The 27797-nt window shown below is 55.7% G+C and overlaps 4 protein-coding genes across 14 annotated transcripts; 1 reads left to right on the top strand and 3 right to left on the bottom strand.

Annotated features, from left to right (window-relative positions):
* The first annotated feature begins 691 nt into the window (after positions 1-691).
* Positions 692-5441, top strand: TBX6 (T-box transcription factor 6). Of its 3 annotated transcripts, none has more exons than XM_059037178.2 (8): positions 692-887; positions 970-1204; positions 2100-2367; positions 2449-2595; positions 2672-2742; positions 3910-3983; positions 4066-4249; positions 4332-5441. In XM_059037178.2, the coding sequence occupies exons 1-8, from the start codon at positions 770-772 to the stop codon at positions 4543-4545; spliced, it is 1311 nt and encodes a 436-aa protein (XP_058893161.1). In that variant the 5' UTR covers positions 692-769; the 3' UTR covers positions 4546-5441. The 3 variants fall into 3 exon arrangements, with proteins under 3 accessions (XP_058893161.1, XP_066868154.1, XP_058893160.1); XM_067012053.1 differs by having other exon boundaries at positions 2473-2595; XM_059037177.2 differs by having other exon boundaries at positions 2100-2595.
* PPP4C (protein phosphatase 4 catalytic subunit) lies at positions 5380-12935 on the bottom strand. Of its 4 annotated transcripts, none has more exons than XM_067012061.1 (10): positions 12700-12816; positions 12307-12468; positions 9374-9583; positions 8760-8811; positions 8183-8233; positions 7859-7960; positions 7089-7262; positions 6870-6996; positions 5889-6078; positions 5380-5806 (listed from the first exon to the last, which is right to left on the bottom strand). In XM_067012061.1, exons 3-10 carry the CDS (start codon positions 9388-9390, stop codon positions 5677-5679), a joined length of 843 nt encoding a protein of 280 aa, XP_066868162.1. In that variant the 5' UTR covers positions 9391-9583; positions 12307-12468; positions 12700-12816; the 3' UTR covers positions 5380-5676. The 4 variants fall into 4 exon arrangements, with proteins under 4 accessions (XP_066868162.1, XP_066868163.1, XP_058893168.1 ...); XM_067012062.1 differs by having other exon boundaries at positions 8555-8811; XM_059037185.2 differs by lacking the exon at positions 9374-9583 and having other exon boundaries at positions 12700-12935.
* Positions 12936-15188: 2253 nt separating this feature from the next.
* ALDOA (aldolase, fructose-bisphosphate A) lies at positions 15189-20580 on the bottom strand. 2 transcript variants are annotated; one of them, XM_059037363.2, is made up of 9 exons: positions 20333-20580; positions 17750-17876; positions 17453-17664; positions 16935-16989; positions 16648-16808; positions 16220-16303; positions 15945-16119; positions 15581-15780; positions 15189-15492 (listed from the first exon to the last, which is right to left on the bottom strand). In XM_059037363.2, exons 2-9 carry the CDS (start codon positions 17859-17861, stop codon positions 15397-15399), a joined length of 1095 nt encoding a protein of 364 aa, XP_058893346.1. In that variant the 5' UTR covers positions 17862-17876; positions 20333-20580; the 3' UTR covers positions 15189-15396. The 2 variants fall into 2 exon arrangements, with proteins under 2 accessions (XP_058893346.1, XP_058893345.1); XM_059037362.2 differs by having other exon boundaries at positions 19214-20381.
* A 41-nt stretch (positions 20581-20621) lies between these two features.
* LOC131740939 (uncharacterized) lies at positions 20622-27444 on the bottom strand. 5 transcript variants are annotated; one of them, XM_059037365.2, is made up of 6 exons: positions 27229-27444; positions 26946-26981; positions 25991-26134; positions 25583-25738; positions 20996-21387; positions 20624-20706 (listed from the first exon to the last, which is right to left on the bottom strand). In XM_059037365.2, the coding sequence occupies exons 2-5, from the start codon at positions 26949-26951 to the stop codon at positions 21274-21276; spliced, it is 420 nt and encodes a 139-aa protein (XP_058893348.1). In that variant the 5' UTR covers positions 26952-26981; positions 27229-27444; the 3' UTR covers positions 20624-20706; positions 20996-21273. The 5 variants fall into 5 exon arrangements, with proteins under 5 accessions (XP_066868168.1, XP_058893348.1, XP_066868167.1 ...); XM_067012066.1 differs by having other exon boundaries at positions 21030-21387; positions 27229-27350; XM_059037367.2 differs by having other exon boundaries at positions 21026-21387; positions 27229-27326.
* Between the last annotated feature and the right edge of the window lie 353 nt (positions 27445-27797).

Raw genomic sequence — 27797 nt, forward strand, 5'->3', positions numbered from 1 at the left:
TGGGCCTGCTGGGAAGTGTAGTTCCGAGGGTTCCCCAACGCGGGACCTTCTGGGAAACCCGGGCGTCTGCGGTCAGAGACCGTCGAGCTGTCGGCGTCTCTAAACTTTTGAGATTTGGCCGAGGCTGGAGGTTTTTCAGAATGGGAACCGGGAAGGACTCCAGAGTTCAGGCCTCATCTGCGGACTCCTCGAGGTTCCCGGTGCCCCGCATTAACAATAAGCTCTGGTCGCGTCCCTCCAGCCCTGCTCCTTCCCTCCAGTCATGCTTCGTCCCTCCAAGTCTCATCCTCCAAGTGAAGGGGGGGGTGTGTGTGTCACCTGCCAGAAAAGTCTGGGGCGCCAAGGTCTGCCCCAGGACTCCAGGCTCCATCCCAGGGTCCAGGCCCCGCCCCTCAGTAGCTTATCCCTAGCCGGGGCTCCCTCCGTGGGAACGGGGACCAGCTGGCCGGAAGCGCCAAACTGCGTCCCTGTTGAGCCCCGGGGATCAATCAGGCCGAGGAGTTAATTATGTAATGAGGGGGCAGGGGGTCGGGGCTAATGAAGCCGGGGGGGGGGAGGGGAGGAGGGGAGGGTACCCAGGTATCCGGCCCCCTCTCGGACCCCTTCCAGGCCCCAGGGGTCTCCACCCCAGCCTAACTCCAGGGCCCCAAAGAGGGGAGGGGCTGTGATCCTGGGTCTGGAAGGGGCTGAGCTGTGAGCTATAAAGGGGGCATCTCGTAGCACTGGGGCACTCCAGGCAGCGTGACCTGAGGCCAGACAGGACTACTCCATGTACCATCCACGAGAGTTGTACCCCTCCCTGGGGACCGGCTACCGCCTAGGGGCCCCCCAGCCCGGAGCAGATTCCAGCTTCCCGCCTGCCCTGGCAGAGGGCTACCGCTACCCCGGTGAGCAGTGGGAGCAGCTCCTGGGTAGGAACGGGGGTGGAGGCTGTGGCCCTCGGCTGGCTCATTCTCCTCCCATCTCCAGATCTGGACACTCCCAAACTGGATTGCTTCCTCTCCGGGATTGAGGCTGCTCCCCGAACTCTGGCCGCTCCCCCACCTCTACCCCCGCTGCCTCCAACCCTGGGCACTGAGCCGCCCCCTCCAGCCCCAGAGGGCCTTCATCCACTCCCTGGAGTCAGCCTGAGCCTGGAGAACCGGGAGTTGTGGAAAGAGTTCAACTGCGTGGGAACAGAGATGATCATCACCAAAGCTGGGAGGTGAGGGGGCTGGGCCAGGGTCCGAAGAAGACCCAGTGTGTTCCTGGTGGGGGTCTCTTGGGAAAGGCAGAGTCCCTGGTGATGGGGCTAGGTGTGGGGATTCCTAGGGGGGCTGGAGCTCTGCCTGAGTTCAGAGTGTGACTGTGGCCTGGGTCAGGGGTTCTTCTATGGCTGGACCAGGGGTCACTCTGTGGCAAGTGTCAAGGGTCAGTCTGTGGAGTCTGTGGCTGGTTTAGGGACTAACCTATGGCAAGGGTCCCAGGTCAGTCTGGGCCGGGGGCAGAAAGTCGGGCTGCGTTATAAGTTAGTACGTGGCCTAGATCAGCATTCAGACTATGACTGGGGTCAAGGGCCAGCCACTGACCAGCATCAGGGAAGTCTGACCAGGATCAGGGGTCACCTTGGAGGCAAGGATACGGTCAGTGTGTGGTCTTTATCTAGGCCAGGAGCTCAGGCAGTAGCGCGGTGAGTCCCCTTTTTATTTTCTCTGAAGCAAGTTTGTCCAGCAGCTGTAGATTCTGGTGCTGGAGATCAAGCGAGGAGACCACCAGGGTGGGGAGCAGAAAGCTCCTGGCAAGATTTCCAGAGGAAAAGTGTGTCACTCCTGCTTCTGCAAATGGAGTTTGAGGGGCCGGGGTCAGGAGTCCAGACTCTGCTCCTAATCTGCTGCGTGACTCTGGTCAGATCACGTGACCAGGTCGATCCTGTTTCTCATCTGTAAAATGGGATGAGACAAGCTTATAGCTCTAAGATCCTGCCCTCTGAGTTCTGATTCCGCATCCCTCGATTTTCTGTGACAACTGCGTGAGCCGGTGGCTATGCCCCCTTGCGGGTGCTGTGCCCAGCCCTGGCCACTGGGTAGCTCCAGGCCTCTCCCGTCCCTTCCCCTGTCCAGGCGCATGTTCCCTGCTTGCCGAGTATCAGTCACTGGCCTGGACCCCGAAGCCCGCTACCTGTTTCTTCTGGATGTGGTGCCGGTGGATGGGGCTCGCTACCGCTGGCAGGGCCGGCGCTGGGAGCCCAGCGGCAAGGCAGAGCCCCGCCTGCCTGACCGAGTTTACATTCATCCTGACTCCCCTGCCACCGGTGCCCACTGGATGCGGCAGCCTGTGTCTTTCCATCGAGTCAAGCTCACCAACAGCACGCTGGACCCCCATGGCCACGTGAGGCCCAGGCTGGGACCCCCGGATAAGGGTTGGGGGTGGGACCAGGGTAGGGGGTCACTCCTGTTTCTTCCCTCCCAGCTGATCTTGCACTCCATGCATAAGTATCAGCCCCGCATACACCTGGTGCGGGCCGCCCAGCTTTGCAGCCAACACTGGGGGGGCGTTGCCTCCTTCCGCTTCCCCGAGACCATGTTCATCTCCGTGACAGCCTACCAGAACCCACGGGTGAGTGACCCTGCTTGAGGGGGTGGCGTGCCCTGCCCAGGCTGTGGGAGTTTTGACTCTGGATGTGCACCCGCAGATCACACAACTGAAGATCGCAGCCAACCCCTTTGCCAAGGGCTTCCGGGAGAATGGCAGAAACTGTAAGAGGTGGGCATCATTCATTCATTCACTCATTCATTCATCAAATGTTTATTAATCGTCCACTGTGTGCAAGGCACTGTGCTGGATGCCAGGAATACAATGTAAGTAAAAACACATATTCACTCACTGATTTGACAAATACTTATTTAGCACCAGCTTATGTGCCAGGCACAGTCCTAGGCAGTGAGGATGCAACAGTGAACAAACCAAAGCCCCTGCCCTCATGGAACTGATGATACTCTAGTGGGTGGAGTAGACAAGTAGGCAAGAGAAATAAATATTATATAATATGTTAGGGATAAGTTCTAAAGAGAAAAGAAAGCAAGCAAGGAGGATCAGAAGGACTGCAGAGAGGTATTTATTAGATAAGAGGCCTGGAAATGCCTCACTAAGACGACACTTGAGAAAAGACTCGGAGGAAGATGGGAGGGAGCCAGGTGGATATCTGGGAACATGCCAGGGCCCTGAGGTGGGAGCATGCCTGCGGTATGGCGGGTGTGGAGTGAGAGAGGTGATGGGTAGCCAGGTTATGGTGGGCTGTAAAGGTTTCATTCGTTAGGACACTGGCTTCTAACTAACCCCTTCAGAGCTGGCCCTTGCCCTCAAGACACTTAGAGTCAGGCAGAAGAGGTAGATATTAATTCAAGGATCACCGTAACAAATGTAACAGTATCACTCTTGACAGAGTTTATCAGGGAGGGCGTGTGGTGCTGTGGCAAGTCGGGAGGACTCCTTTGAGGAAGTTATGCTTGAACTGAGACAAGAATGAGGAGTAAAGCAGGTGAAGAGGGGAAGACGGGGATTCCGGAGTGTGGCTGAAAGGCAGCTAGTGGAGATGGGCAGCGTGAACAAGGTGAGCTGGGGTCTGACCACGCCCTGGCCTTGTTGCTCGGGAAGGAGTTTCCATGGATTCTATATGCAATAGGAAACCACTGGAAAGTTGTAAGTGGGGAATAAATCCCAGCTCTGCTATTTCCTAGTCATTTCATTCTCTGGCCTTCCATTTCTTCTTCTGTAAAATGGGTATAATAACGGCACCTACCTGATAGGGTCCCTGGGTCAAATGCCTGGCACCTGGTAAGTGCTCTTATTACCATCATCACCATCACCATTATCATCATCATCATCATCATCATCATCATCATCATCATCATCATCATCACTATTCCCCAGGGAGCGAGACGCCCGTGTGAAGAGGAAACTGCGGGGCCCAGAGCCAGTAGCCACAGCGACCTATGGGAGTGGAGGTGAGTGTAGTCCCAGTGGTGATGGGGCCAGGCCTGAGATGCTGATCCTCCTTAGCCCACACTGTCCCTTCTGTCTCCCCAGATGCACCAGGTGGTCCCTGTGATTCCACACTGGGTGGGGACGTTCGTGAGTCAGATCCAGAGCAGGCCCCAGCGCCCGGGGAAGCTGCCCCGGCCGCAGCTCCTCCCTGTGGTGGCCCCAGTGCTGAGGCCTACCTTCTGCACCCTGCAGCTTTCCATGGGGCCCCTGGTCACCTTCCGACCAGGTGAGTGGGACAAGGGCACAGGGCTGGGCTGTTCCAGGCTGGGGATCCCTCTCCCCTGTTCTGATACCTCTCTGCACTTCAGGAACCCCAGCTTCCCCGAGGCTCCAGACTCTGGGCGCCCAGCCCCCTACTCAGCTGCCTTCCTAGAGCTGCAGCCCGGGCCAGCAGGCTCAGGATACCCAGCAGCGGCACCCGCAGCATCCTTTGCCTCGCACTTCCTCCAAGGGGGCCCCTTCCCTCTGCCCTACCCTGGGCCTGGGGCTTACCTGGATGTGGGCTCCAAACCAATGTACTGAGCCTTTGCTGAGCCCCTCTGCCTCCCTCCCCGTCTTCCATCACAAACCTCCAGTTCCCCTCCCCCAGGCCTGTTGCCCCCTCACTTCCAGTGGTCCCATCCCCCATGCCAAATGGCTGCCTCGGGCCTCCCCCACCCCACTTCACACTTTGATTTCACTCCCACCCCCCTCTGGCTTCAAAGCTCTGGCTAAGCCGCTGGGAGCCCAGCTGGGGCCAGCTTCCCCTTCCCGGCTCTCACCTCAGTGTGAATGGAGGGAGGCTCTGCCTGGCCAAATGGGACCTGGGACGGGCACTCCCTCCTCCCAGCCTCACCCTTGGGCCCAGCAAGTTCTACCCCCTCGCCCCAGTGCAAGCCAGCCGGTCTCTTCTCAGGACTAGAGTATCTTTTGTTAATAAAACTCGGAAGACATCAGTGTTCTGGAAACATTGGGCTGATGGTGTTCGGCCCAGAGTGGGGCTGTGTGAGCACAGGTTCTGTGAGGAGACCCAGGCCCCAATCTAGACTTGTCATTTCCAGCTGCTTGACCTTGTGCATGTAAATCAACACTCTGGGCTTGTTTCCTCTTCAGGAAAATGGGGAAATCAGTGTCTTGACAGTGTTCTGAGAATTAAATAGGGCTGCCTGAGAACCCGCCCCTCTACCTAGCACGCAGGAAGCCCTCAGGAGCGGTCATTGTCACTGGATGGGGACCAGGAGGCTCTGGGCAAGTTGACTGGCCTGAGCCGCACCTTGCTGGCAGGACTGCGGTTCCAGGGCAGTCCATGTCCTGACGTCTACCAGGCTGCGCTGGCACCACTGCTCATCCCCAATCAATTCTGACACAAACCCAAAGACCATTTTTCTTCTTTTATTAGATTTTTTTTCTTTTTTTTTTTCTTCTCAAAATTTTTATCTAAAAACAAACCAAAAAAAAGGAAAAAAAAGAAAAAATTATTGGAAACTTCGTGGTTCAAGTGGGGAGACGGGAGGAGGAGCGTGGAGCCAAGGCTCCAAGCCTCTCCAGAAAAGTCCTCACCCACGAAGTGCCCTCTTTTGGGGGGACAGCATAGCTGGGGACAGCCCCCCAGCCTTCGTCTGAAGAGGGCAGTCACAGTGGTCCAGGGGCCAGAGGGGGCAGGGGACAAAGGGGTCACAGGAAGTAGTCAGCCACGGGCTTTTTGGAGGGGATACCCCGTGTCTCTTGGGGAGCGGCCTCAAAGATGATGAAATCTTTCTGGAGATGCTCATCCAGCTCCAAGATGGCTGCCACATTCCCACAGCTGGAAGTCGGAGGGCAGCAGCGTGTTAAAGGAGCAGGTCAGCCTAGATCCCCACCTCGACCTCCCAGCCCAGGCGGCTCACCGGTAGCAGTAGTTGGGTGCCGACCACACAGTGAGTACAGTCTCGTTGAAGTGCCACTTGTAACCTTCCATCACCAGTTGGTGGGCGCGGCAGATCATGTCAATGTCATTGGCTGCATTGAACTGGGCCACCACGTCACTGCCAAATAGGTAGCCAGCCCCACGGGGGCTCACGCCCCAGCCTGTTGTGTCTGAGGCAGATGAGGGTAGGGATGCCGAGGGGATGTCTTCAGGGCATCAGTGGTTATCCTCGGCCCTTTGCAGGAGAGTACCCTGCCCCTCCCCCAGTTAGGCCTGTGCAGCAAGAGCACAGGGCCCGAATGCATTCTGAGGGAGCCTGGGGGCAGGACAGCAAACGCTGAAGCAGACAAGCTCCAAAGAAGAAAGAATTTCCTGATAGTTGAGCCACCTCACCATCAGGGTGACCATGTATTTACTGTCCAAACAGGTACACACAAGAGCGAAAGGAGGTGCTGACAGTAACCACGCCAGGAGAGCACCTGTGACCCTGGGCTGCCCAGCCGGCAGGGAAGTAGTAACAGGGCAGAGAGGGAGTGGAGGCCGCTGTTACAGCACAAGAGCCCTAGACGGGGATCAGGAGGCTTGGCTTTCATCTCGGCTCTGCTCCATACTAGCTGAGGAGGCCCACAAAATGAGGGGTCCTCAGGGGGCTACCATTCTGGGAGTCTGAGCTCTGCAGAAGCCCCTTCACATTCAGGGAGCCGATGATCTTGTCCTCAGCAAGCCCCTGAGCAGTGACATACATCCCCACCAATCCCCCAGCTCAAAGCACCCAACTCCCCATGTTCTCCTCATCAAGGGTGCCAGCCAGTTGGCAGTCAAGCACGGACGCCAGTGAGGACCAGCCCCACTCTGCTCTGTCCCAAACTCACCGGCTCGGGCTGTCCCTTTAAGGCACCTGCTTTAACCACAGGACCCCCTCAGTCACTCACTAAACTAAGAATAGAGCTCCTGCCCTCACCTTCGGGGTCGGACCAGAGCAGGTCACACATGGGCCCGTCATGAGGCACCTCTTGCTTTCGGTCAATTGTCCGGATCTGGTCCAGTGTCTGGATGGAGGGGGAAAGGCCCCCGTGCACACAGAAGATCTACAGGGGAGAGCGAGACAGGTGGGAAGGGAGACTGAGGCCCAGCGCCTCTTCCATCTCTCCCACGCCCGGGAGCTGTGCGGTGGGCCTACCTTGCCATCGATGATGGCCGACAGGCTGAGGTAGTCAAAGATCTCAGTGCAGTAGCGCCACACGGTCACGGAGCCGTACTTGCGCAGACACTCGTCATAAAAGCCGTAGACCTGGGTGATCTGCCGGCTTTCGTGGTTGCCCCGGATCAGGGTGATGCGGTCAGGATAGCGAACCTGGAGGTAGGCACCACGCCAGGCCTGGGGTCGAGGCTCTGTCTCGTGCTCCTAGATGTCCTCACATCTGCCAGCCCCGCTCCATCCTCATCACTACTGCCTGAACTGTGTTACATCCACCTCACACACTCCCAGTCCCTCCTCCAGAGGATGCAAAGCTGAATCCTCTCCCACCTCCTGCCCCCCTCACATCAACTACAAACCTAATGGCCCCTCCTTCATCCACCAGGTACAGACCAAGCCCTTAGCGAGACACTTGGAGCACTTTGTCATCTGGTCCCTTACAGCCGCTCTCCCAATGGATAATGTAATGTACCCAGCTGAACTCAGCTCCTTGCCACCTTCTGAACTGGATGAGCCTCTATTTCCTCCCCTACAATGCCGTCCCTCTGACCTCATCCTCCAGGGGCCCAATCAGATGTCCCCAAGTCAAGGAAAGCTTCTCTGACAACCCAAGCAGAATCTGTCCGTCACCAGCAGCATAGCTCAAGAGTTGGGGGTGGATGGAGCAGGAGATGAGGGCGGAAGGGATGCAGACAGGTCAGGCCTGAGGTGGCCCAGGTCTGGGGTCCAAAAGCCAGGGGGTCCGGTCCCACCTTAAGTGCCAGCAGCAGGAGGAACGTTTCAACGCTGTAGAAACCACGATCCACAAAGTCCCCCATGAAGAGGTAGTTAGTCTCAGGGACATCGCCTCCCACCTGGGAAGGGAGGAAGAAGGTTCTGCTTGGCCCTAAACTGTCCCCGACCCACTGTGCTGGCCCATTTCCAGTCAAGTTGAGGCCCTTCTTTCACAATGGGCCCACCTGACTAGGGGCCTCTGGTCTCCACTCCACTCACCAAACTCAAAAGTTTCCACTCTCAGTTAAAGGGGTCTTCCAGTCACCCCCAGGTCACCTTTCCCATTGTTTCCCCACACTCACTCTGAACAGCTCCTTGAGGTCATAGAATTGTCCATGGATGTCACCGCATACCTGGAAGTGAGAAAGCAGGTCGGAACTCAACAGTCCGAAAGCCTCTGCTACCAGGGGCTGTCCTTCAAAACACCCACTGCTTGAGAAGATCCTTATCTCTCTCGGCTAAGCCTCTGCTTCTCAGGGCCAAAAATCTACTCTCCCCACCCCCCAATCCCCCCATCCCACACTGAGTGCCAACTATTCTGGGGGCAAGAGCTAGAGCCAATTCTTTCCAGCTAGACCTGCAGAGGACCTGGCCCCCTCCTCTCCCTACTCCCCACCAGGCACCCAGAATAAAGTCACTAATAACACACAGGAACACGTGGAGTCATCACTCACCGAACTGAGTTCTTCTGCCCTGGTCAAGAGCATCCCTCCAATGACTCCAAAGACCCTGCCCATAACAGCCAATTCTTCTAGCAAAGCTCCCTTGAAGATGGGGCTCTCAGGGATGAGGGGTAGACCTTGGAGCCCACAAGATTAAGGGGAATGACCACGTGCCTAGAAGACCAAGCCAGGCTGTGGAGGGACAGCGGGTACTCACTGTGACAGGCGAATCCACCCTCTGCACGTTGCTCTCCTCCACCAAGATCTCTCTGGAGACAGGAGAAGACCAGGGTCACCAAAGCCGAGCCAGCCCAACCCTATTCCTGACCTTTTCTGCGGGGAAGGGGAGGATATGGGGCTGTCCTTGAACCTCTAGGGGGCAGGTCGGAGGTGTGCAATTTCCCCAGGATAGCCTGACCACAGCCCCACTGCTCGAGACCCTTCTGTGTGTGGCTCCCTGCTGCCAACAGGCCAAAGCCCAAGCACTTGTTCAGCCTTTGCAAGGAGTCTGGGACTTTCCCGGCCTTGACCCTCCATGCTGCTCCCTTTCATACAGCCAGCACTTACTGCCAGAAAACAGATGTCCTCCTCCTCCTCTCCACAGAGCCCTCTGCTCAGAGACTGTGCCCTTGGCCGAGCTCTTACAGCCCCTCTCTCCCCACCATAGGGGCCTCCTCCCGGACTGTCCCAAGTCATAGGAGTGGTGCCCTGGGCAGGCCGGCCGTCGGAGGCACCTTCAAAGTGATATGCTGTTGACACTTTTCTATTACTTATTTAGAGGAAGTGAGGACTTTGTCCTCCCTTTCTCCTTGCAGTGCAGTCTACTTCTACCTGAGTGAGCTTGACATGAAATTGCTTTGTCCATTACAGACGCCCAATCGTAAGTAGTGCCGTGTTTCTAGATTTTGGCCTTGATGATCACAGCAGCCGTGAACACTTCAGTTCACACCACGTGCCAGGACGGTAGTAAGAGCTCTGCATGGATGACGCAGGCAATCAAACCACCACCCTCGAAGGCAGGCACTGTGCTGATTCCTATGGCTGAGATGAAGAAAGCGGCCGGTCACACAGGCAGAAACTGAACCAAGGCAGCCTGCTCCAGAGTGTGGCCCTTACCAAGCTGGTCTGACGTGGGAGGCACTTGCTCAGCCCTCTCTGCCAGTCCCCTCCCACAAGACCGGGAGTTCCCTGGGCTTAGGGCACTCTGTACGACTAAGGTGGCTCCAGGGAGGTGTGCCTCGGTTTCCAGGAATGGTAGGAGGCGCTGGCGGTGGCCCAAGGGGCCAAAGAGCAGCCAGGCTCTCCCACCTGTACTGCATCTTGTGCCAAACATCCGCCACATGACTGCGTATACTGACCTTTCCAACTGATTTGGGAGGTTCTTTCCATCCTCATCTGACAAAGAAAGTGACGCTTTACAAAAAAGGGGGCAGAATCGAGGTCACAAAGCTGGAGAGTGGCTGAATTGGAAACTCGGGGGGCCCAATTTCCTGAGACTTTATACCAGCCCCTTCCACAGACTCTGGGTCGCAACCTACCTCAGTGCCCAGCAAGGCCTCAGCACAGCATGGGAACCAGGCCCCAGCTCCGTCACCTGCAGCACATCACCAGCCCTCTCAGGGCTCACACCTGCTCACCTTCACTTCCACAACGAACACTGCTGACCAAAGCACCAGACCCTGTCCCTGGATATGAAGAATCCCAGGCAGGCTCCGTAAGGATTTCAAAGACTTGGAGATGTAGAGTGACTTGACCAGGGTCACACTGTTTATAGGTGACAAAGCTATACTCCACACTGAAGACCACCCGATTCAAAACCTTCAGCCGTTCTAATGTGCTGATGTTTTTCACAAGAGCAAATTCAGCTCCCAGGCCTCTGTAGCTCCCAGGTTTTGAGCCTCGGTACCCTCTGAGCAAGCAAAAGCTCTTGACACGACCAGCCTCAGCCTGGGCCCCTGGTGGGTCCTCAGGAGGCCACGGCCAGGTGCTAGAGTTGGTCCTCCTCCAGATTGGGCCTGGGATAACAATGGCCACCTCCCGCCTGAGCCTAGTACCTCCAAGCTCCATCTTAGGAGCTGGGCAGGACCCTTCCACCCCTCAGTAGCCCCCTGCTGCCTCTCACAGAGTCTAAATGTCTGTCCGCCTGGCTGTCAGTGAGCATGGAGCATGGTCCAAGACCTGGATCCAAAACCAGGCTCCCCTCCGATCAGCTGTGAGAGCAGGGGCAAGACATTATCTTCTCTGAGGCTCAGTGTCCTCTTTGTGAAATACTCACCCCATGCCGTGCCTATTCCACAGGGCTGCAAAGAGCAATGAAGACTGAATACATGAAGAGCCACAGATGAGCATTTAAAAGCAGGCCCTGCCTGTTCACCAAATCCATGCAGGACCTGTCTGGCTGTTACAGGTTTGTGTGGGGCAAAGCCAAGCAAAGAGCCCGACGGTCACTTTCTCTCTGGGTGGCCTTGGTCAAATCACTAGGCTTCAAGGAGTCACAGCTTCCTGTTCTGTAAAATGGGGCTAATAATTCCACCTCACAGGATGGCTGTGGGAAGGAAATGGATACAAGTTCTTTGCAAGTACAAGGCCAGGCGAACAGTGGGCCTGTTGTTCCATCAATGTGGGGTAATTCTGCTGGCATTTTCCCCACAATTCTCCAGCATGGTGGGAGCCATGGAAAGTTCCTCAGGAGGCAGGTAACTGGTCTCCTCACCGCTGCCCACACATCTTAGGGCTCCACTCCTATTCTCATCCTGCTAGGAATGCCCTTCCTCACTGGGCCTGCCCCCATCAGCTATCCAAATTATTTTCATCTTTGAAGGCCACCTTGTCTTACAATCCTTCTCTAATAACTTCTGTCCATATCAGCACTGCCCTCTTCCTACAAAATAATTTCAGTAACACCCAACGTTTGTCCGGCACTTACATTTTACCAAAGCCTATGCTAAGCACATCCCCAGCACCAACCATCTTATTACGTACTATTATCCCCACATGAAGAAACGGAGTCTCAGGGACCTCAGGGACCTCACCAACACAGCGAGGAAGTTGGCAGAGCTGATTCCAACCTAGTGCCATCGTATTCCAAAACCTGGTTCTTAATCACTACATCATCCTACTTCGCACAGAACTGAGTTGGGCCTCCCTCCACACCTTGCTTAATTCTACTCTGGCTTACTGGCTACTATTTCCTAGGCTCCCACAATGAATATGAAAGTGATCCAACTCCACTTTCTTGCATTATGGCCTGAAAAGGGACAGGACATGGAGAACTGGATTCACGATCCATCCCTTAATTGTTGAATATGAGAGTCCTCACCTGTAAGATGGGATCAATTCCATCCACCTTTTAGGGTTGTTATGGGAATTAAAAGAACACTGTAAACCACAGAGTCTTTAGCTCTTCTGCCTTGAACTCCTGTTCTTGCTGACACTCCCTTTTATCATCTTATTCTTCGAGGTGTACCCCGAAGTTCCTCCAAGAAACGTTCTCTGTTCCCCCCAGACAGATAGGGTTGTTTCCCTGAGCTTCCTAAGTACTTTCTGTAACTAATTCCACTGAAAACACATCATCTAACACTTCAAGTGTCTTCATCCAGGTCTGTCTTCCCCCAACAGGCTGGCTGCTCCTCGAGGGAAGAGGCCCTATTCCGCTCCTCTCCAGGAAAGCTTCCAGGATGAGCCAGGCCCAAAGTTCTCAGCTGGGTTTGCCCCAAGCCGGAACCCCAAGCCTCTCTTCCCCGGAGCCACAGAGCTCGGCTCACCTAGCCTTAGCGCACAGGGCCTTGACTTCGCTCTCCTTGATGAGCTCGCAGCGCCGCAGCTGCTCGATCTGCCGGTCCAGGTCGCTGATCTCCGCCATGGCCCACCCCCCGGCGCGGGTCAGAGCCGGGGCCGCCGCCCCCTCCGCACCGCACAGGGGTCTCCTGGGAAAGGCGAAGACAAGCCCGCGGATCAGAGTGCCCCTAGGGGACGCCGGGTCGGGGTCGTGGGCAACTCGATTCTGGAGGTGGCCCGGCCTCCCCACTCCCGCCTCCCCTCACACCGGCTCCCGGGCCCCCAGCGTCCCACAGGCCGAGCAGCACCCCCGCTAACTCCCGTTGAGCCCAGCGGGCCCGCGCTGGGGACGGTGGCCTAGAGGGGTCTCAGACTATTACCGCCGCTGCGACTCCGGTTCCGGGTCCCGGGGTCCCTGTCTTCCTCCTGCCCTCCGCTTTGGGCCGCCGCCACCACCACTTCTACTTCCGGCCCCGCCGCGGAAGCAGAGGAAGACTAGTTCCGCCGCGCGCCGGACGTGGCGTCATACACACACTCCCCCTCCCACGCCGCGCCTTTACCCCATCCCTTCAAGCCTGAGAGTGGAAATGAACCCAAGGAACCGGATGTCGGCAACAAGCGGACGGAAGTGATTGTGGGCTAAGCCGATTGGCGCTATGAGGGATGTTGGGCACCTCAGTCCAGTCCCCCTATCTCAGTGAGGGGAAACTGACGCTGAGCCGGGGCTCCACCCTGTAACTTTAAGTTACACGTTTTTGTTTACCTGTTTTAGCAGGCCTCCCCCGTTACAATCCCTGAGGGATGGAACTTTGCCCTGTTTACACTTGCAGCCCCAGTGCTTACTTTGAACAAGGCCTGGAACAGTTGGCATACAGAAGTATTCGTTCAATTGTGAAGGAATTCCAGTCCGGATCTCTTTCCAGGGCCCCAGAGAAATCTCTGCTTGTGGAGGACCTCCGAAATTAGAAGTGGAAAAGAGTCCACCTTCCCCACACCAAGTCTATACCTCAGTTAACATGACCTCCCCGATTCCAGAATGGTCCCTTTGAAACCCCTCAGCTACTTGTTGTCTGCAGTTTTACTCTTTTTTTAGAGGAGGAAACTGGCTTTAAAAGGTTAAGTAACTTGTTCATGGTTGCATAGCTAAGAACTTTGGGTTTGAATCGAAGTTGAAGTTTTTGTTTGTTTGGCTGCGTTGGGTCTTCGTTGCTGCCCGCAGGCTTTCTCTAGTTGCAGCGAGCAGGGGCTACTCTTCATTGCAGTGCGCGGGCTTCTCATTGCACTGGCTTCTCTTGTGGAGCACAGCACGCCGGCTTCAGTAGTTGTGGCTCACGGGCTGTAGGGTGCACGCAGCCTCAGGAGTTGTGGTGCACGGACTTAGTTGCTCCGTGGCATGTGAGATCTTCCCGGACCAGGGCTCAAACCCGTGTCCCCTGCATTGGCAGGCGGATTCTTAACCACTGCACCACCAGGGAAGTCCCCAAAGCTGAAATCTGAACACAGGAAAGCTGTGTCCTCAGTTCTAGTTTCGTCTAATGTCACTTACTCTTTCTGGCGCTTTGTCATTAGAAACTTTATAAAACATCCCAAACTGACATTTGAAGTTCTCTGCTTCCCTAGTCTCTTGCTGCACACAGAGGAAGTGATTGGTCTTTAAACAAACTTCTTGGTGTCAGAGCCCTTTTGGAATGTCCTTTTTGCTATCTTCTATGGACCCTCAATTTCTAGCTGCTTTACTTCAGACTTTGTTTCAGAGGGAGCTGAGTGAGGCTAGGCACAGAAGTGAGGCCACAGTTTGAAGGGGCACTAGACACCAGTTCTGTTTTGGATGTAGGCAACAGATGCAAATGTGCAGAGAATGATAAAGGACTAAGTTCTTAAATTCCTAGAAGGTACTAAGTTTCTATGCAGGTAACTACAGGGATTCAGTAGGTCCAGAGATCAGAAAGGTGAAGATTTTTTTTTTTCCCCCTCTAGAGGAGAACTCAGACAGGAAATGGTCCACATCATGAAGTTTGGGAAGTGGCAGGACTATGTCATTGGTTATGACTAAGATCTTTAATACCCAAAAAGATCTGATATAGTTACTATTACACCCCAGCCTGGGTGAACGGAGAAGGGTTCAAAGCACGGTATAGGGGAAGTGCAGGGCCCTCATTCTGGCTTCATGGAATGCAGAAGCCACAGAGGCTCAGTTCTTAACCCAGAACCTGAGCTCCACAGTTCTGTGTGTGTGTGTCTGTGTTGTTGAAGTGGATGTCAGAGAGGATTCCAGGTTCTTCAAGGGGTTCCACAGCCCAGAGTCTAAGAAGTCAGTTCTAACCCCATCTCCTTTTAAGATGGGAAAACAAACAAGCTCAACAGTGCAGATTAAGAAGACATGCATTAATAATCTTGTTTCAACCAAGAAACAGTGAGGCAAGATCGCCTTAAGGACAAATTGGGAATAATAGTACCTACTCCTGTAGAATACTTATCATGTTGTACGGTTTATAGATTCAGGAAATCCTAGTTTCTGTCAGTGGCTGTTCTGACAGGGGCCTTCTACACCTGTGAGTTCTGGGCCTAAAACTGAGGCTGAGGCTGCAGCCTCCTAAGACCAGCAGTTACACATGCGCTCCCCCACTGTAAGCCTTATCAGATGCTGCTGGTAGAAGGAACAGAGCATTTGGTGGTTGGAAAAAAATTCACAAGCTCTTCTCTTGAAGCCCTGGGCAAGTATTAAACAAAGTATTAAACTAGTCCATCTCCTTCACCTATTTTTCTGCTCAAGAAGGAAGAACATAATGCAAGGGCCCTTTCTTCTCTGGGCTCTGCCACCTCCCCCAGCCCTCCCCTGCCCTAGACACCACACACATGGACAACAGACTCCCCCTTAAATAGTTGTTTATTGGCAGTAGGCTGGAAATGGCGGAGTTAGCGTACACAGACAACACCAGGCATCAATGTCACGAGGGAGGCAAGAATGACGGGAAAGAGCAGCCTGGAGGCCCGGTTGAGGCCCCCTCTCTTCAAGAGTGAGGGTGGGAGGGGGCAGGGCCTGGAGTGTTGAGGGGGCAGCCTTAGAACACCTCCGCTTAGTAGGCATGGTTAGAGATGAAGAGGGACTCACTGGCTGCAGCCCCCGCCTTACTACTTGGGGTGTACTTTCCTTGGCAGGCAAGGCTGTTGGCCTAAAAGGGGAGAGGAGCCAGAGTGAGAAGGTTCCTTCTCAGATCCCTTCCGCCCCAGCACCCTGCCCACCTCCTGCCCCATCCTTACCAGGGCTCGCTTGATGTATTCTTCCTGGGCAGCCTTCAGGTTCTCCTTCTTTCCACCCCAGGCCTTCAGGGCAGAGGCCTGCAGGGCTCGGCCATAAGAGAAGGTCAGGGCCCACGGCTTCAGCAGGTGGCATTTGTTGATGGCGCTAAGGTTGATAGATGCCTCCTCCTCACTCTGGCCTCCAGATAGGAAGGTGATCCCTGTAAAAGAAGGGGGTGAAATGGGAGGAGGGCTTGTAGTCAGGGACCCGGGGGACTGGTAGGAGGCCCTAGAAGCTGACCTGGAAATTAGAGCACATGGGCACAAGGTTTATGGGTACAGTTCGTCTACCTCCCAGAGGTCAAGATGAGGGTGTGGGTCTCACCAGGGACAGCGGGGGGCACTGTGCGACGCAGCGCTGTGACCGTTGCCATGGCAATCTCCTCGTGAGAATATTTATGGGTGCAGGCGTGGCCTGGGGTTACCATATTGGGCTTCAGCAAGGTGCCTTCCAGGTAGACGTGGTGGTCACTCAGAGCCTTGTAGACAGCAGCCAGCACCTACAGCAGGGCGGGACCAAAGTGGGGTGGGGTGGAGCAGAGAGGGGGACGGGGGTCAGCCCCATGGCCCCCAGCCCAGCTCTCTAGGCAGGCAACCTACCTTCTCGGTTACATATTGACAGCGTTTCAAGTCGTGGTCCCCATCAGGGAGGATCTCAGGCTCCACGATGGGCACAATGCCATTCTGTGGGGTGAGGGACAGGGCAGCCGTGAGGCCTCCTAACCCAGAGCCCCACCTATGGCTCTCCACAGCCACTGACCAAGATCTTATCTCCATGACGACAGAGACCCCTGGCTTCACAGCCTTTGGCAGATTGCAGATCAGCCATCTCCCCAGATCCACCTGCACAACCCCTATTCTGCTCTTCTGCTTGCAGAGCCCTCCACGGGCCCAAGCCTGGTGCTTGGTGAGGATCTGGAGCAGCTGCCTTGGGGAAGGTAGGTAGCCTGGCAGATGGGTGGCAGGCTAGCTGACATGCTGGAATGAAAGGAGGTGGGAGGTGGCCTCTTGGGGACCTACAGGCCCACCTGCTGGCAGATGCTGGCATAACGGGCCAGAACGTTGGCGTTTTCCTTGATGGCAAGAGTGGACGGGGTGTGTTCCCCTATCTTCAGCACACAACGCCACTTGGCAAAGTCAGCTCCGTCCTTCTTGTACTGGGCACAGCGCTCCGACAGCCCATCCAGCCCTGTAGAGGGGAGGAATCAAAGCATGGCAGAGGAGGGGGCACGTGGCTCCCACACACCCTGGGCACCCAGAGGGGTACCGAGCTGGGTGGGCTGGTGGGTAGGGCCGGGAGCTAAACGGTTCTCACCTTGGGTGGTTGTCTCGCCGTTTGTTCCTGCCAGGGGTACCACACCCTTGTCTACCTGTTGCGCAACAACACAGGACAGGGAAGTGAGCTCTCGTGCCCTTGTCTCCTCTGTAGCCCCACCCTGTCCCGGCTTTACTTCATCTCTCAAGTATCTTTCCTGGTTTGCAAATATTTCACGTAGTCACGTTATCTGATCCTATAGAGCAGGACACACACCCAGAGCTGGGGCTCCTACCACTTACTAACCCTATAAGTAAAACACTTCATGGCCTTGAGCGTCTGGTTTTTCAATTGTATAATAAGCATAACACCTGCCTCTCACAATTGCAAGGATTAAAAATGCCAAGCAGGTCCTATATGTTTCTAGCTTTTTTACACACGATTGGGAGGTGATCTGGGGCAGACTCCACCCAAGTCTCCAGGATCCCGACCCGAAGTTCATCCCCCAGCCTGCTACTCTGGATTTCTTTCCCCCAGATCCATCGTACATCTCACACCCTGAGGCCTAGCCCCCTCACCTTGATGCCCACAACACCACCCTTGGCTTTGATAACTTGGGGGAAGGGACGCCCATCATCTGCCTTCTGGTAGAGCGTCTCATGAAAGAGGATGACGCCCCCAATGCAGGGATTCACGCGGTCGTCGGCAGTCAGCAGCAGTTGGCGGTAGAAGCGCCGATTCTCCTCGGTGTTCTCAGTGCCAATGGACTGCAGTCGCTTGGCAATGCTCCCTGGAGGGGAGCATCACATGGGAATCAGGGGATCAGCCTATCACCCCCAACCTGGGGCCCTCCTCCCACTGTGTCCTGCCCGCACCGGTGGACTCATCTGCAGCCAGGATGCCCTTGCCCGGAGCCACGATCCGGTGAGCAATGTCAGAGAGCTCCTTCTTCTGCTCCGGGGTCAGCGCTGGGTATTGGTGGGGCATGGTGCCTGTCAGTTCCTGGGTAGGAGACAGACCAGGGAGGGCTAGTTAGCAGGGACTTCCCGTGGTCTCCCAATGAGCAAGGCCCCTTGCCTGGAGGTCAGGGCAAAGGTTCCCTACCTCTCCTGCCCCACAACTGGCAGGTCTCGGGGCACTTCCTGTCCCCAGCTCTCCCCTACACCCGACTTCCCTATACTAGGCCTGCCTCCTGTACCTTTCCTAACTCTGTTTGTTGCTGGGTGTTGCCCAGCTGAGGGTGGGGCTGTATACTGGCATCTGGGGTAAAGGGAAAAGGCCAGAGGCACGGACAGGCAAGTCACGTGGAAGCCGGACCCTCCTGGCTTGCGCTCTGCCATGGGGTCACCTTGCCTGGAAGCAAAACCGAACCACGGTATTTTAGAATTAGAGATTGTGCAGAAGGCCCAACCTCCTCATCTGAAAGCAGACAGAGAAGGGAAGAGGTCTGTGTTTCAAGCCACACAGCAACCCTAGAGCCAGATGTGAGAGTAGAACCCAGATCTTCTGTTACAGGAGTGTTCCTCGCAGTCCACTCGAGATCCCAGGGCTGGCTCAGGCTCCATGGCCTCAAGGACACCCCCAAGGTCAGGCTTCTCCCCCCACGGTCGGGGGAGGTTGTTAGAAAAAGGGTGTTAGGAAAAAGGCAGGAGGGTCATCAGAAGCCCAGAAAAGGGCCGCAGAGGAAGCCTAGCCCAAGGTGGAGGAAAGGGGTGAGGTTTGTCGTTCTCACTGCTCATACAGGGTGCGAGAACGTGGAGGAGAGGCAAGTGCCCACCCACCCCCCCCTGAAAAATGCTCATGTCTGCTCTGCGGCTGCAGCTGTTCCAGGCTCAGAATCAAGGTCACCGATAAGGAAAAATAGGGAGTGTTCACGCGGCATCAGAAGCTGCCGAGGGGGTTTCCCCTCCTCGGCGGGGGCACCCGTCTCCCGACAGGGACCAACCACATGCTTTCGGGAACCCTGAGGCAGTATATGAGCTGGCCCCCACCCCTCGAGGCCTCCTAGGATCCCTGCAGAGGCAAAGTGGCCGTAATACTTGCACCAAGAGTCCTAACAAGAAAAGGGGAGGGGGAAATGGTACTTTATCTCGCCCTGCTTCCTTCCTCCCTGCTGTGACTCAGCACGGAGCGGCCCTTGGACTGCGCAACAAACCGCGGGAGCTCAAGATGGAAGAGTTGGGGAGTCTGGGCTAGGAGCACAGTTGTGGGTGATGGTGGAGAGGGGAGATGCTGGGCCCGGGTGGGGGGCTCCGCGCGGACGCCCGACCCGCCATTACACCCCGGATCCTTCTCCACGACCCTCTCCCTGACCTTCGCACGTGGCGAGGGGCGCTCACCTGGCACAGGAGAGGGGCGGATTGGCGGGGTGCAGTGGTGGAGGGCCGTGGTCCGGCGAGTGGAATGAGGGAGCGAACGCGGCAGTCGGCACCGGGACTCTGGTTCTACGGCGCGTTCCAAGGGGAACGCAGCCTACTCAACTCCCGAGGGGGGTGCGCGGGGGTGGGCGGGCAGGACGTGGTGCCGCGCCTTATAAAGGCACCGCGCCACCCTCCGCGGGGTTTTTCCCTTTGCAGGGGGCCGGAGGCGCCCCGGCGTCCAATTGCAGGCGAGGGACTGTGCGAGAGTCCGCCCCCTGAAAGGCGAAGCCCGGAGGCGGCGCTTGCGCGAGGACAGTGCGGCGAGAACACGATCCCTTCCCCCACCCCATCCCCCTCGGACGTGACTCGGGCCACATCCCGCGGGTCGCGGGGGCCCTCCCCTCCCTCTGCCTTCTCCTCCCCCCACCCCCCCCGCTTGGCGTGCTTTGGGGCGCTGTGACTCAGCCGATTTGGGGCACCGGCAGAGATGGGGATGGGGTGGGGTCGGTTCGGGGGAAAAGCGGGTGGCAGAGCCCGAGAAGACTGAGGCTCAGCTTCCCCCGCCACGGGCCCAGTCCAGCGGCCCGGGGCAGCCCCAGCTTCCGGCTGCGCTGAGGCAGCGTGCGTCGCGTTGTAACCGAATCCAGAGGTCAAACGACTGCGAGCCCCGGTGGAAGAGAGGGCGGCGAGGGCCGCGAGGAGACGGCAGGGGCTGGCAAGGGGCGGAGGCGAGGCGGCAGCGGTTCCGGGTGTCCCGCGGGGAGAGTGCCTCCGCCGCATCTGCGCCCCATTCCGGCGGGTCTGGCTCCCGGGACCGGGAGAGCGTATGCGCCCGCCGCCCGGGCCACCTCTCGAAAGCCAGACCCAGCGGAAACCCGCCGGCTACCGCTCTGCCCAAGCAAGTCTGGGGATGCGGGGCCAGAGTCCCTGTGAAACTTCTCCCTGGCACTGACTTCCTTCTCCAAAATAAAATCCGTCCCCCAGCTGTCAGCCTCCCAGATATTTTTCTAGCTTCCCCATCCTACCCGCCAGGACTCCCCTCTTAATTCCGACGCCTTCAGCCCAGCCCCACCCCCGCTCAGTCCTGCTGGCGCCCACCTGCAAGGAGGAGGCTGAAGGAGCGGGCAGAGCCTGGTCAACAGCGACTGAGTCAGGCCACGCCCGGGCAGGTTATAAGGCAGCTCCTGCCCTACCCCCAACCAATGTCCCCGACCTTCTCCGGTGACCCTTGCCCTTTCCTCGCCACAGATCCCCTGGCAGGGGATCTATATTTAGGGAAACCTGAAGCTCCTGACATTCATGCCAGCTGTGGGCCTAAAGTGAAGGATGGGGAGGAAGCTGTGGGCCTGCCTCTTTGGGGGGTGGAGGGAGGGTCCCCTGCCCACTCACCAGTACTTCAGAGGAGGTTTCTTCCTTGGAAATCCAGACTGAGGCCCTCAAAAGGTTGTCAGGAGAAATCTTTGGACAGGGATCTGTGGGGAGGGAAGGAGGGTAGGGAACTCAGATCTGTGGCCTTCCCTGCCTCCTCCTCTGCTCCCCTGACTCCGGGCCTCTCGATGGCTGCTGTGATTCTCTGGAGCCCGTTTCTTCAGAGGGAGGGCAGATGCAGGCACTACACTCACCTCAGAATAACTAAGAGTCCGTGGACAGGGTGTGCCTGGGGTACCCCTACACCCTGACACTCAAGGCCCAAGTGTGTCCCATAATGCTCACTGTGGTGAGCAGTGTCCCCCACCCTCACCTTCAAATATGATCATTTACTTGGGGAGGGGGACAGGAGGGCAGGGGCACCTGCCAGAGCACCAGCCACTCTCTCTTCTGGCCCTCCAAAGGGGCTGCCATCCAGCTGGCGGAGGGCTCCTTGAGTCCCACTCTGCAGGGAGCCAGGCTCTCCACTGCTGGTTCCCAGGCTGGTGAGGTGGGTAGGCCATTTGTGGTTCCAATAGCCTGGAGAAAGGTGTCCTGAGGCCCCTCAGGGAACAGGGCATGTGGGCCCTGGGAGATGGCCGCTCCCCAAAGGGCAGGGACCCTGGGTCTTGTCATCGGAGCTTGATCTCAAAGCAGAGACAGTTGAGGCTCTGGCAGTCAGGAAGCTGGCACGCACAGGCACAGTCACAGAGCGGGCAGCAGCGAGGGCGGTGAGGGGCCCAATCCTGAGGGAGAGGAGAACGGGGTGAGGGAGTTGGGCAGGAGGAAGGGGGACCAGAGCCTGAAGCTGTTTCCTTCTCAGGGGAGAAGGGAACAGAGTGGCCTGGAAAGTCCCATTTGCCCAGTGGATCAGAGGGTACCATCCACCATTCTTGGGAACAAATCTATTCTTTGTGCTGTTGAGAAATCAGCAAGGAGGTGATGTTCCTCACAACTGGGTTCAGGAGCTGGAAGAAATCATTCGGTGGGGTGGGGGTGGGGTCCCTTCTTTCTTCCCATGTTATGGATGAGGAGACTGAGGACCAGAGGTCAACTGGCCCTGGACCCACACTTAGGTCACCATGTTCAGCTCAGAGATGGTTCTCCTATATCACGCAATTGAAAGTCGTTAGACTGGGAAAGCACACACACACTGTCTATGACGAAAACAACTTGTTGGTTTTGTGGATTTCTTTCTTGGCCTGAGACCAAGCTGGATCTCATTCATCCTCTATTTCTGAGCACCTACTCTGTGCCAGGCACAGACTATGTTCATGAATGATTTTTAAAATCTAGTATTCCTTTAAAATGGTAATTTGCAGATTTAATTTTTTAATGTTTAAAAGGAGTTACATCTTTTTTTTTTTTTTTTTTTTTGCGGTACGTGGGCCTCTCACTGTTGTGGCCTCTCCCATTGCGGAGCACAGGCTCCGGACGCGCAGGCTCAGCGGCCATGGCTTACAGGCCCAGCCGCTCCACGGCATGTGGGATCTTCCCGGACCGGGGCACGAACCCGTATCCCCTGCATCGGCAGGGGGACGCTCAACCACTGCGCCACCAGGGAAGCCCGTTACATCTCTTTTATTTATCAGAACCTTGAATAGAGGGCCTCTTTACAAAAGAGGAAACGGAGGTTCAGAGAGGGGAGTGATCGTGCAAAGGAATACAACGAAGGAATGGGGCTGGGCTGGGGCTGGGCCTGCCTGCTTCCAGTCCTGAGATCCCCCTTGACCAGCTGCTTCCCAGGGGCATGAATAGCAGCTTCTTTCAGGGTCTGCTAAGGCAGGGACAGTTCATCTCCTGTCTCCACTGAGCTACCAGGGGACTCAGGCTCAGCAGGTGTCTGAGATACAGATAAATGTTGAATGAATGAATCAGTCAAAGCATATCATTTTTCCCTCTTTAGGCAGAGAAGAAAGAAGAGGGCTTCTCAGCTCCCAGGGGAGACAGAAGGTCTGCCTCTTGGGGAATAGGAACAGCAAGTCCTTAGGAAGGGAGAACCGGTCCACTCCGACCCACTCCTCTTCTGCCCTGGGACACGGATGATCTGTCACCGCTGCAGGCAGGGACTGGAGTCAGGCCAAGTGGCTGGAATAGGACCCACCCAGGATGTGTGACAAGGTTAGCTCCTTGAGGCCTGAGGCAGAGTTAGTGACAGTCACAGTTGCACAGCTCAATCAGACACGGGGCCAAGCCAGGAATAGGGGAATGACCTTTACAAGAGCTGAGGTTTCGGGGTGCGGTGTCCGATGACTGGTGAGATCAGATATCACCAGGGGCTCCGGTGAGGGGAGGGCATCTGCTCCTGCTAAAAGAATTGTCTCTCTAGAAAGAGGTAGAAGTATATCATGGTGGAGGGGAGAGAGCGAGGTGGCTTCCTTGTGTTTGATGGGGGTATGGTTTGGGGTGTCTCTGGGGAGTCCCAGCCTGGGCTGAAGTCAACTCTGTGGGTTTTTGGAGGACTGCACCGTCATTCTGTGCGCAGAATTGGGGGCTGAGAGAGGTCCCACTGCTCTCGCTTCAGAGAAGAGGGTATTAAAAGCATTTCTTGGCTCTGCCCCGTGGAAGGGTTTGGCTCTAGTCGTTAATAACTAGCTAATGGATATCTTGACTCTCAAAGGCAGGCTTGTGGCTTCCGGAAGGAATCTGCTTTTTAAGTACATTAAACAAGGGCTCCACATGACTGTTAACCCCCGTGTTTCTCTAGGCCTGTAGTTTTTCACTCTGATTTCTTTCACTTTGAGGCTGAGAAGGCCAGCCATCGTTACTCTTTGGAGCTCAGGGTTTGAATCTAGTTCAGGCCCAGGTGTGGCTAATTCATGACTTGTGCCTCAGTTTCCTCATCTCTGAAATATATTTTAAATGCAACACCTACTTCACAGGGTCACTGTGGGGAATCAGTGGAAGGTACGAAGCACAGTGCCTGGTAGGGAGGGAGCTCTCGGCAAAAGGGAGCTCTTCTGTCACAGCGCTTTTCCCTCAGCAATAGCTGTTAACCCTGGTGGTACGTGTCAGTCGTGTAAGAACTTGTTAAAGATTCGCAAATTCCAATCCCATTCCAGATCTACTGGGCATGGGGCCTGGATGCCTGGCTTTCCATTTAAGCCTCCTTCCAGCTTCTGATCACACAAGGGGTTGAGAACCAACCACTGCCCTTGATTGCATCATTTCTCACCCTCGATTCCGAATCTCACATTGCCTACTTATTTCTCTCTGTCCTTCGCGGGAATGTAAGCCCCATGGCCGTGTCTACCTTGTTTCCACTGCACCCCCAGGGCTCAGCACAGTGCCTCAACAGTGACTCCATAAATCTTCCGTAAGTGAATAAATAAATGAATGAATGAATTAGGTCCTCATGACATACCTGTGAAAGAAGTAACATAGGCAGCTTTCTCCCTGAGAGAAAGAGAAACCTGGCTTTGTGTCTCCACCCAGGCTTTAGGCCTCTGTAAGCCTCAGTTTCTACAGCTGTGAAGGAGCCAAGAGCTTTGGAATATTTGTGGTGGCTACTGTTATTATAAGGAAACCGAAGAACACAGAGGCCTTACTGTGCTTTGTGGAAAGATAGCTCATGGACAGAATGACCATTCCTCATTCTAGAATCCTTCCTGGCTCTGGCAGAAGCCGGGTAGGATCAGGACCTGAGGTCTCCAGCTTGGACGCCCTGCAGCCCTGGAGGGGGCAGTGGGAGGAGCCAGTCCCTCCTGACAGCGCACCTCACTTTCAAGGAGGAAGAGAGGCCTCTGACCCTTCCCACCCCATGGACAGAAGGCGGAGGGAGCGGTGTCCCCAGGACAGGGTGCCAGAAATCGTTGTGCAATTGAGCATTTCTTATAGAATAGGAGGTTTGAGGACCCAGGGTCTTCTCCTTTTTCCCCTTTGTCCCCCTAGCCCCAGCCCTGGGTCCCGTCTCCGGGCTAAGAGGAGAACTCTTTGCCCCATAATTTATTTTGAAACTCAAAACATCTTGCAGGGATTTGCAACTGCAGTCTGCCCGGTCTTTTCCCCTCACTCTTCCCTCCCTAGGGAAGGTCCCCACTTCAAGGGCAGGAGCTTTGCTGTCTACATCTCTGAGCCCAAAATAATCAGAGCCTAGGAAGGTGGTCAATTACACTTAACATCTTTAAAGCCACAAATGCAAAAATGGCCTGTCCTCTGTGAGCCAGGCTTCTCCCTGAGGGCTCTGTTTCAACACATGATGGAGCAATTTGCTATGCAAGACTCTACTGTGGAATGCTGGAAAAGTGACTAAATTTCCCTGAGCCAATTGATTCCCCTTCAAAAGGGGGATAAAAACATGGATAGGTAGCCAAGGTGTGATGTCATGTTAAAAAGCGCAAGTGGCAGATGTGAGGAAATAGTCTGTGTGGTATATGTGATATGACTACATTTTTACCAATAGTAAAATACAACAGTGATAGTACTGTATGTGTATTAGTATATGAGGGACATACACCAAATGTAGCAGCCTTGGTTAGAGAGCTAGTTTATAAAGTGACTTGTACTTTCTATGTATTTCTACATGCACACTTTGTAATTAAAAAAATACATATAGATAGGTTTTTTAAAAATATCCAGCTCTCGGGGTTGTTAATAAAGTAGCACAGTACCTAGAACATCATATTAACTCTGCAAACAGAAGGAGCTCTGTGAGGGGCTGTCTTTTCTTTTAACTACCATTTTCAGAAGTAGAAATGTGCCCTACATGTTACACACATTACATTTCTCCAGCTGCTGCCCTATTTTCCTTTCTCCAAGTAGCTTTCATTACCAGAAAATATGTGATATGTTGTTTTTGGCTGTCTCCACCTGACCCAGTACCCGGAACTGTGCCTGGCCTAGAATAGGTACTCAGTAATAAATTTTGTGGAACCAAAAAATGAATGCACAGAGAGTACCAAGATCAGGACTCAGGGGCCAGGGGCCAGGACGAGAACTCACAGATTCGGTGGGCTGGGGGCAGCAGGCATCCAGGTAGTGGGCTGGGCTGGGCAGAGGGAAGTCACAAGCTTCTGCGCAGGTCCAGCAACAGTCTTGGGGCCTGGAGGCGCCTTGCTTCCTGCAGGGGGAGCTGCAGTCTGTGCAGCAGCCCTGGGCCTACAAGAAGGCAGGGCTCAAGATCTGGGCCAGGCGGCAGGTAGGGAGGGACAGCCAAGACTCAGTTTTGGGGAGAGAGGCAGGAGAAAGTTCAGCTGAGGACGAGAAGGGGATCTCCTGGTCCCACGAAGGGACAGATGTGGGGACTAAATGGCAAAGGTGTCTCAGGGTAAGGTCCTACGAATGAGGGGAAAAAGTGACCAGGTTCCTCCTCCCCCAGGCCCACCCTTCAGCCCCCACCAGGCCCCTCACCAGCAGGCAGTGCCTAGTCAGCAGCACTAGGCCCAGCAGCAACAAATAGATGCCCACAGCGAGGACGACAATGGCAGGGATGGGGAGCAGCAGGGAGGGGCTGCTGACGGGAGCCAGGGGTGGATTCCACGGACTAGAGGACGCCTGGACAGCACAGGAGGAAAGGGTGATGAGGAGATGCGGAGGGGCTGCAGGGACACAGAAATACCAGGAGGGACACGGGAGGTGGCTGGGAAAAGGGGAGGAACAGCCACCACGTGGTCGGGAGAGAGTAAATAGGACTACACTGTCTTGTCCCCAAACCTGCCTTTTCTCTTGTCATCCCCATTTCAGCACCATCGAGGACCTGTTGGGCATTCTAGACTTTTCCAAGATTTATTGCTTTTCCTTGCAGAATGCATCTCCAAACAGATCTACTGTCTCTGCTTCCACTGCACTACTTTACCATCCCTCAGCCCACAGTACTGGCCACTGTCTTGCAACCTGCAGTTGTGCCCCTTTCCACACCAGCTGTCCTGCGTATCCCTCCCTCCCTTGCGGTCCATCAATGGCTCCCACTGACTCAGCCCAAACTTCTTATCTCAGTGACAAAGGCCTCAATCTAGCCCTGCCTACCTCTCCCTCTCCCCCATTACACTCCAGCCATACTGAAGTCCTAGCAGTTCCCCAAATGCCCTGGCCTCTCTCTCACACCCACGTCTCTGACCATGCTGTTCCTTCTGCCTGGGATGCCTTTTCTTCTCTGTTGCTTGGCTAGCTACTCATCTTGCCAGAGTGGGATGTGCCCTTCCATGGGAAGGCCGTCCCTGCAACTCTCTGTCTCACAGCTCTTGTCCTGAGCTGGAAAGGTCTATGTTGGGTAAAGAGCCCCTCTCCAGTCCAGGATCCAAGGCAGGCAAAGTTAGGGTGAGTGGAGGGCGCTGAGGGGGCCGCTCCAGAGAGGGGCAGGACTCACGTCCATTGGGCAGGACAGCGCCGGTCAGTCCAGGAGCTGCAGAGGAGAGAAAGTCCTCGGCCTCAGACACTGAGAGGGGCCATTGGGCTGGGATGCCCATTCTCCTCCTCCCATTTCCCGTTTGGGGAAACTGAGGCCCAACGACGGTCCCTGGTCCGGACAGCGAGGATGGGGGTTTGGGGATTCGGGGCAGCGCCTCCTTCGAAGGCCCCAGCCCGACCCTGGCCACACCCTACCGTTGTCCCCAAACCCCGGGTTCCCTCCATCGACCTATCCCCATCACCTGCGCCCTCGGGGCCGCGGGCAGTTCACGGATTCCGCGCCTTGTTTGCTCCAATCGGCCACAGCTACTGCACCGCCCACAAGCCTCCCGCTGCTTCTCGCTGTTGTCATGGGGATCAGAGCGCCGCTACTACGGCGGCCGCTCAGACCCAAAACTCCTTCTACGCGCCTCGCTTCCCTTTTCCAGTCTGTGGACGCCCGCTCTTCTTTTTAGTCGCTGTCCGCTGGGCCTTCCGGCAGTAACCAAATAGAAATGGCAAGAGTTCCTGCCGGTACCCGCCTGGTTCGGATCCTCATCGTGTGCTGGGTCCTGCGGCGCTGCAAAAGCAAGACTGAACCTCCGGGCTACACCGCCAAATGGCTGTGTGACTTCCGCCAAGTCACTGCGCCTCACTGAGTCCATTTTCCCCTCTGTGAAACGGGGAAACGCCTGCCTCCCAGGGATATTGTAAAACTCAGAGCCACTTCTTAATTGCATAGAATTATCCTCAGTAATTTTTCAACCTGACCCCCCACTCATTTTTATTGACAGTGCCGAAATTTAAGAACCATCATCTGGTCTCTTCAACC

This window comes from Kogia breviceps, chromosome 14, assembly GCF_026419965.1.
Source record: "Kogia breviceps isolate mKogBre1 chromosome 14, mKogBre1 haplotype 1, whole genome shotgun sequence".
NCBI lineage: Eukaryota > Metazoa > Chordata > Mammalia > Artiodactyla > Physeteridae > Kogia > Kogia breviceps.

Coding starts and splice junctions, on each gene's coding strand:
- TBX6 (XM_059037177.2), top strand. CDS start 770: ATGTACCATCCACGAGAGTTGTACCCCTCCCTGGGGACCGGCTACCGC. Junction 3,984..4,065: donor AGCGACCTATGGGAGTGGAG/GTGAGTGTAGTC, acceptor CTGTCTCCCCAG/ATGCACCAGGTGGTCCCTGT. Junction 4,250..4,331: donor CCTGGTCACCTTCCGACCAG/GTGAGTGGGACA, acceptor TCTGCACTTCAG/GAACCCCAGCTTCCCCGAGG.
- PPP4C (XM_059037185.2), bottom strand. CDS start 12,404: ATGGCGGAGATCAGCGACCTGGACCGGCAGATCGAGCAGCTGCGGCGC. Junction 8,812..12,306: donor GCCCTGTGCGCTAAGGCTAG/GTGAGCCGAGCT, acceptor TCCTGTCTCCAG/AGAGATCTTGGTGGAGGAGA. Junction 5,807..5,888: donor GCACCCAACTACTGCTACCG/GTGAGCCGCCTG, acceptor TCCGACTTCCAG/CTGTGGGAATGTGGCAGCCA.
- ALDOA (XM_059037363.2), bottom strand. CDS start 17,861: ATGCCCCACCAATACCCAGCGCTGACCCCGGAGCAGAAGAAGGAGCTC. Junction 17,665..17,749: donor GGCTGCAGATGAGTCCACCG/GTGCGGGCAGGA, acceptor GCTCCCCTCCAG/GGAGCATTGCCAAGCGACTG. Junction 16,809..16,934: donor CGGCGAGACAACCACCCAAG/GTGAGAACCGTT, acceptor TCCCCTCTACAG/GGCTGGATGGGCTGTCGGAG.
- LOC131740939 (XM_059037365.2), bottom strand. Junction 25,739..25,990: donor TGACTAGGCACTGCCTGCTG/GTGAGGGGCCTG, acceptor GCCTTCTTGTAG/GCCCAGGGCTGCTGCACAGA. Junction 21,388..25,582: donor GCCCCCAGCCCACCGAATCT/GTGAGTTCTCGT, acceptor CCTCTCCCTCAG/GATTGGGCCCCTCACCGCCC.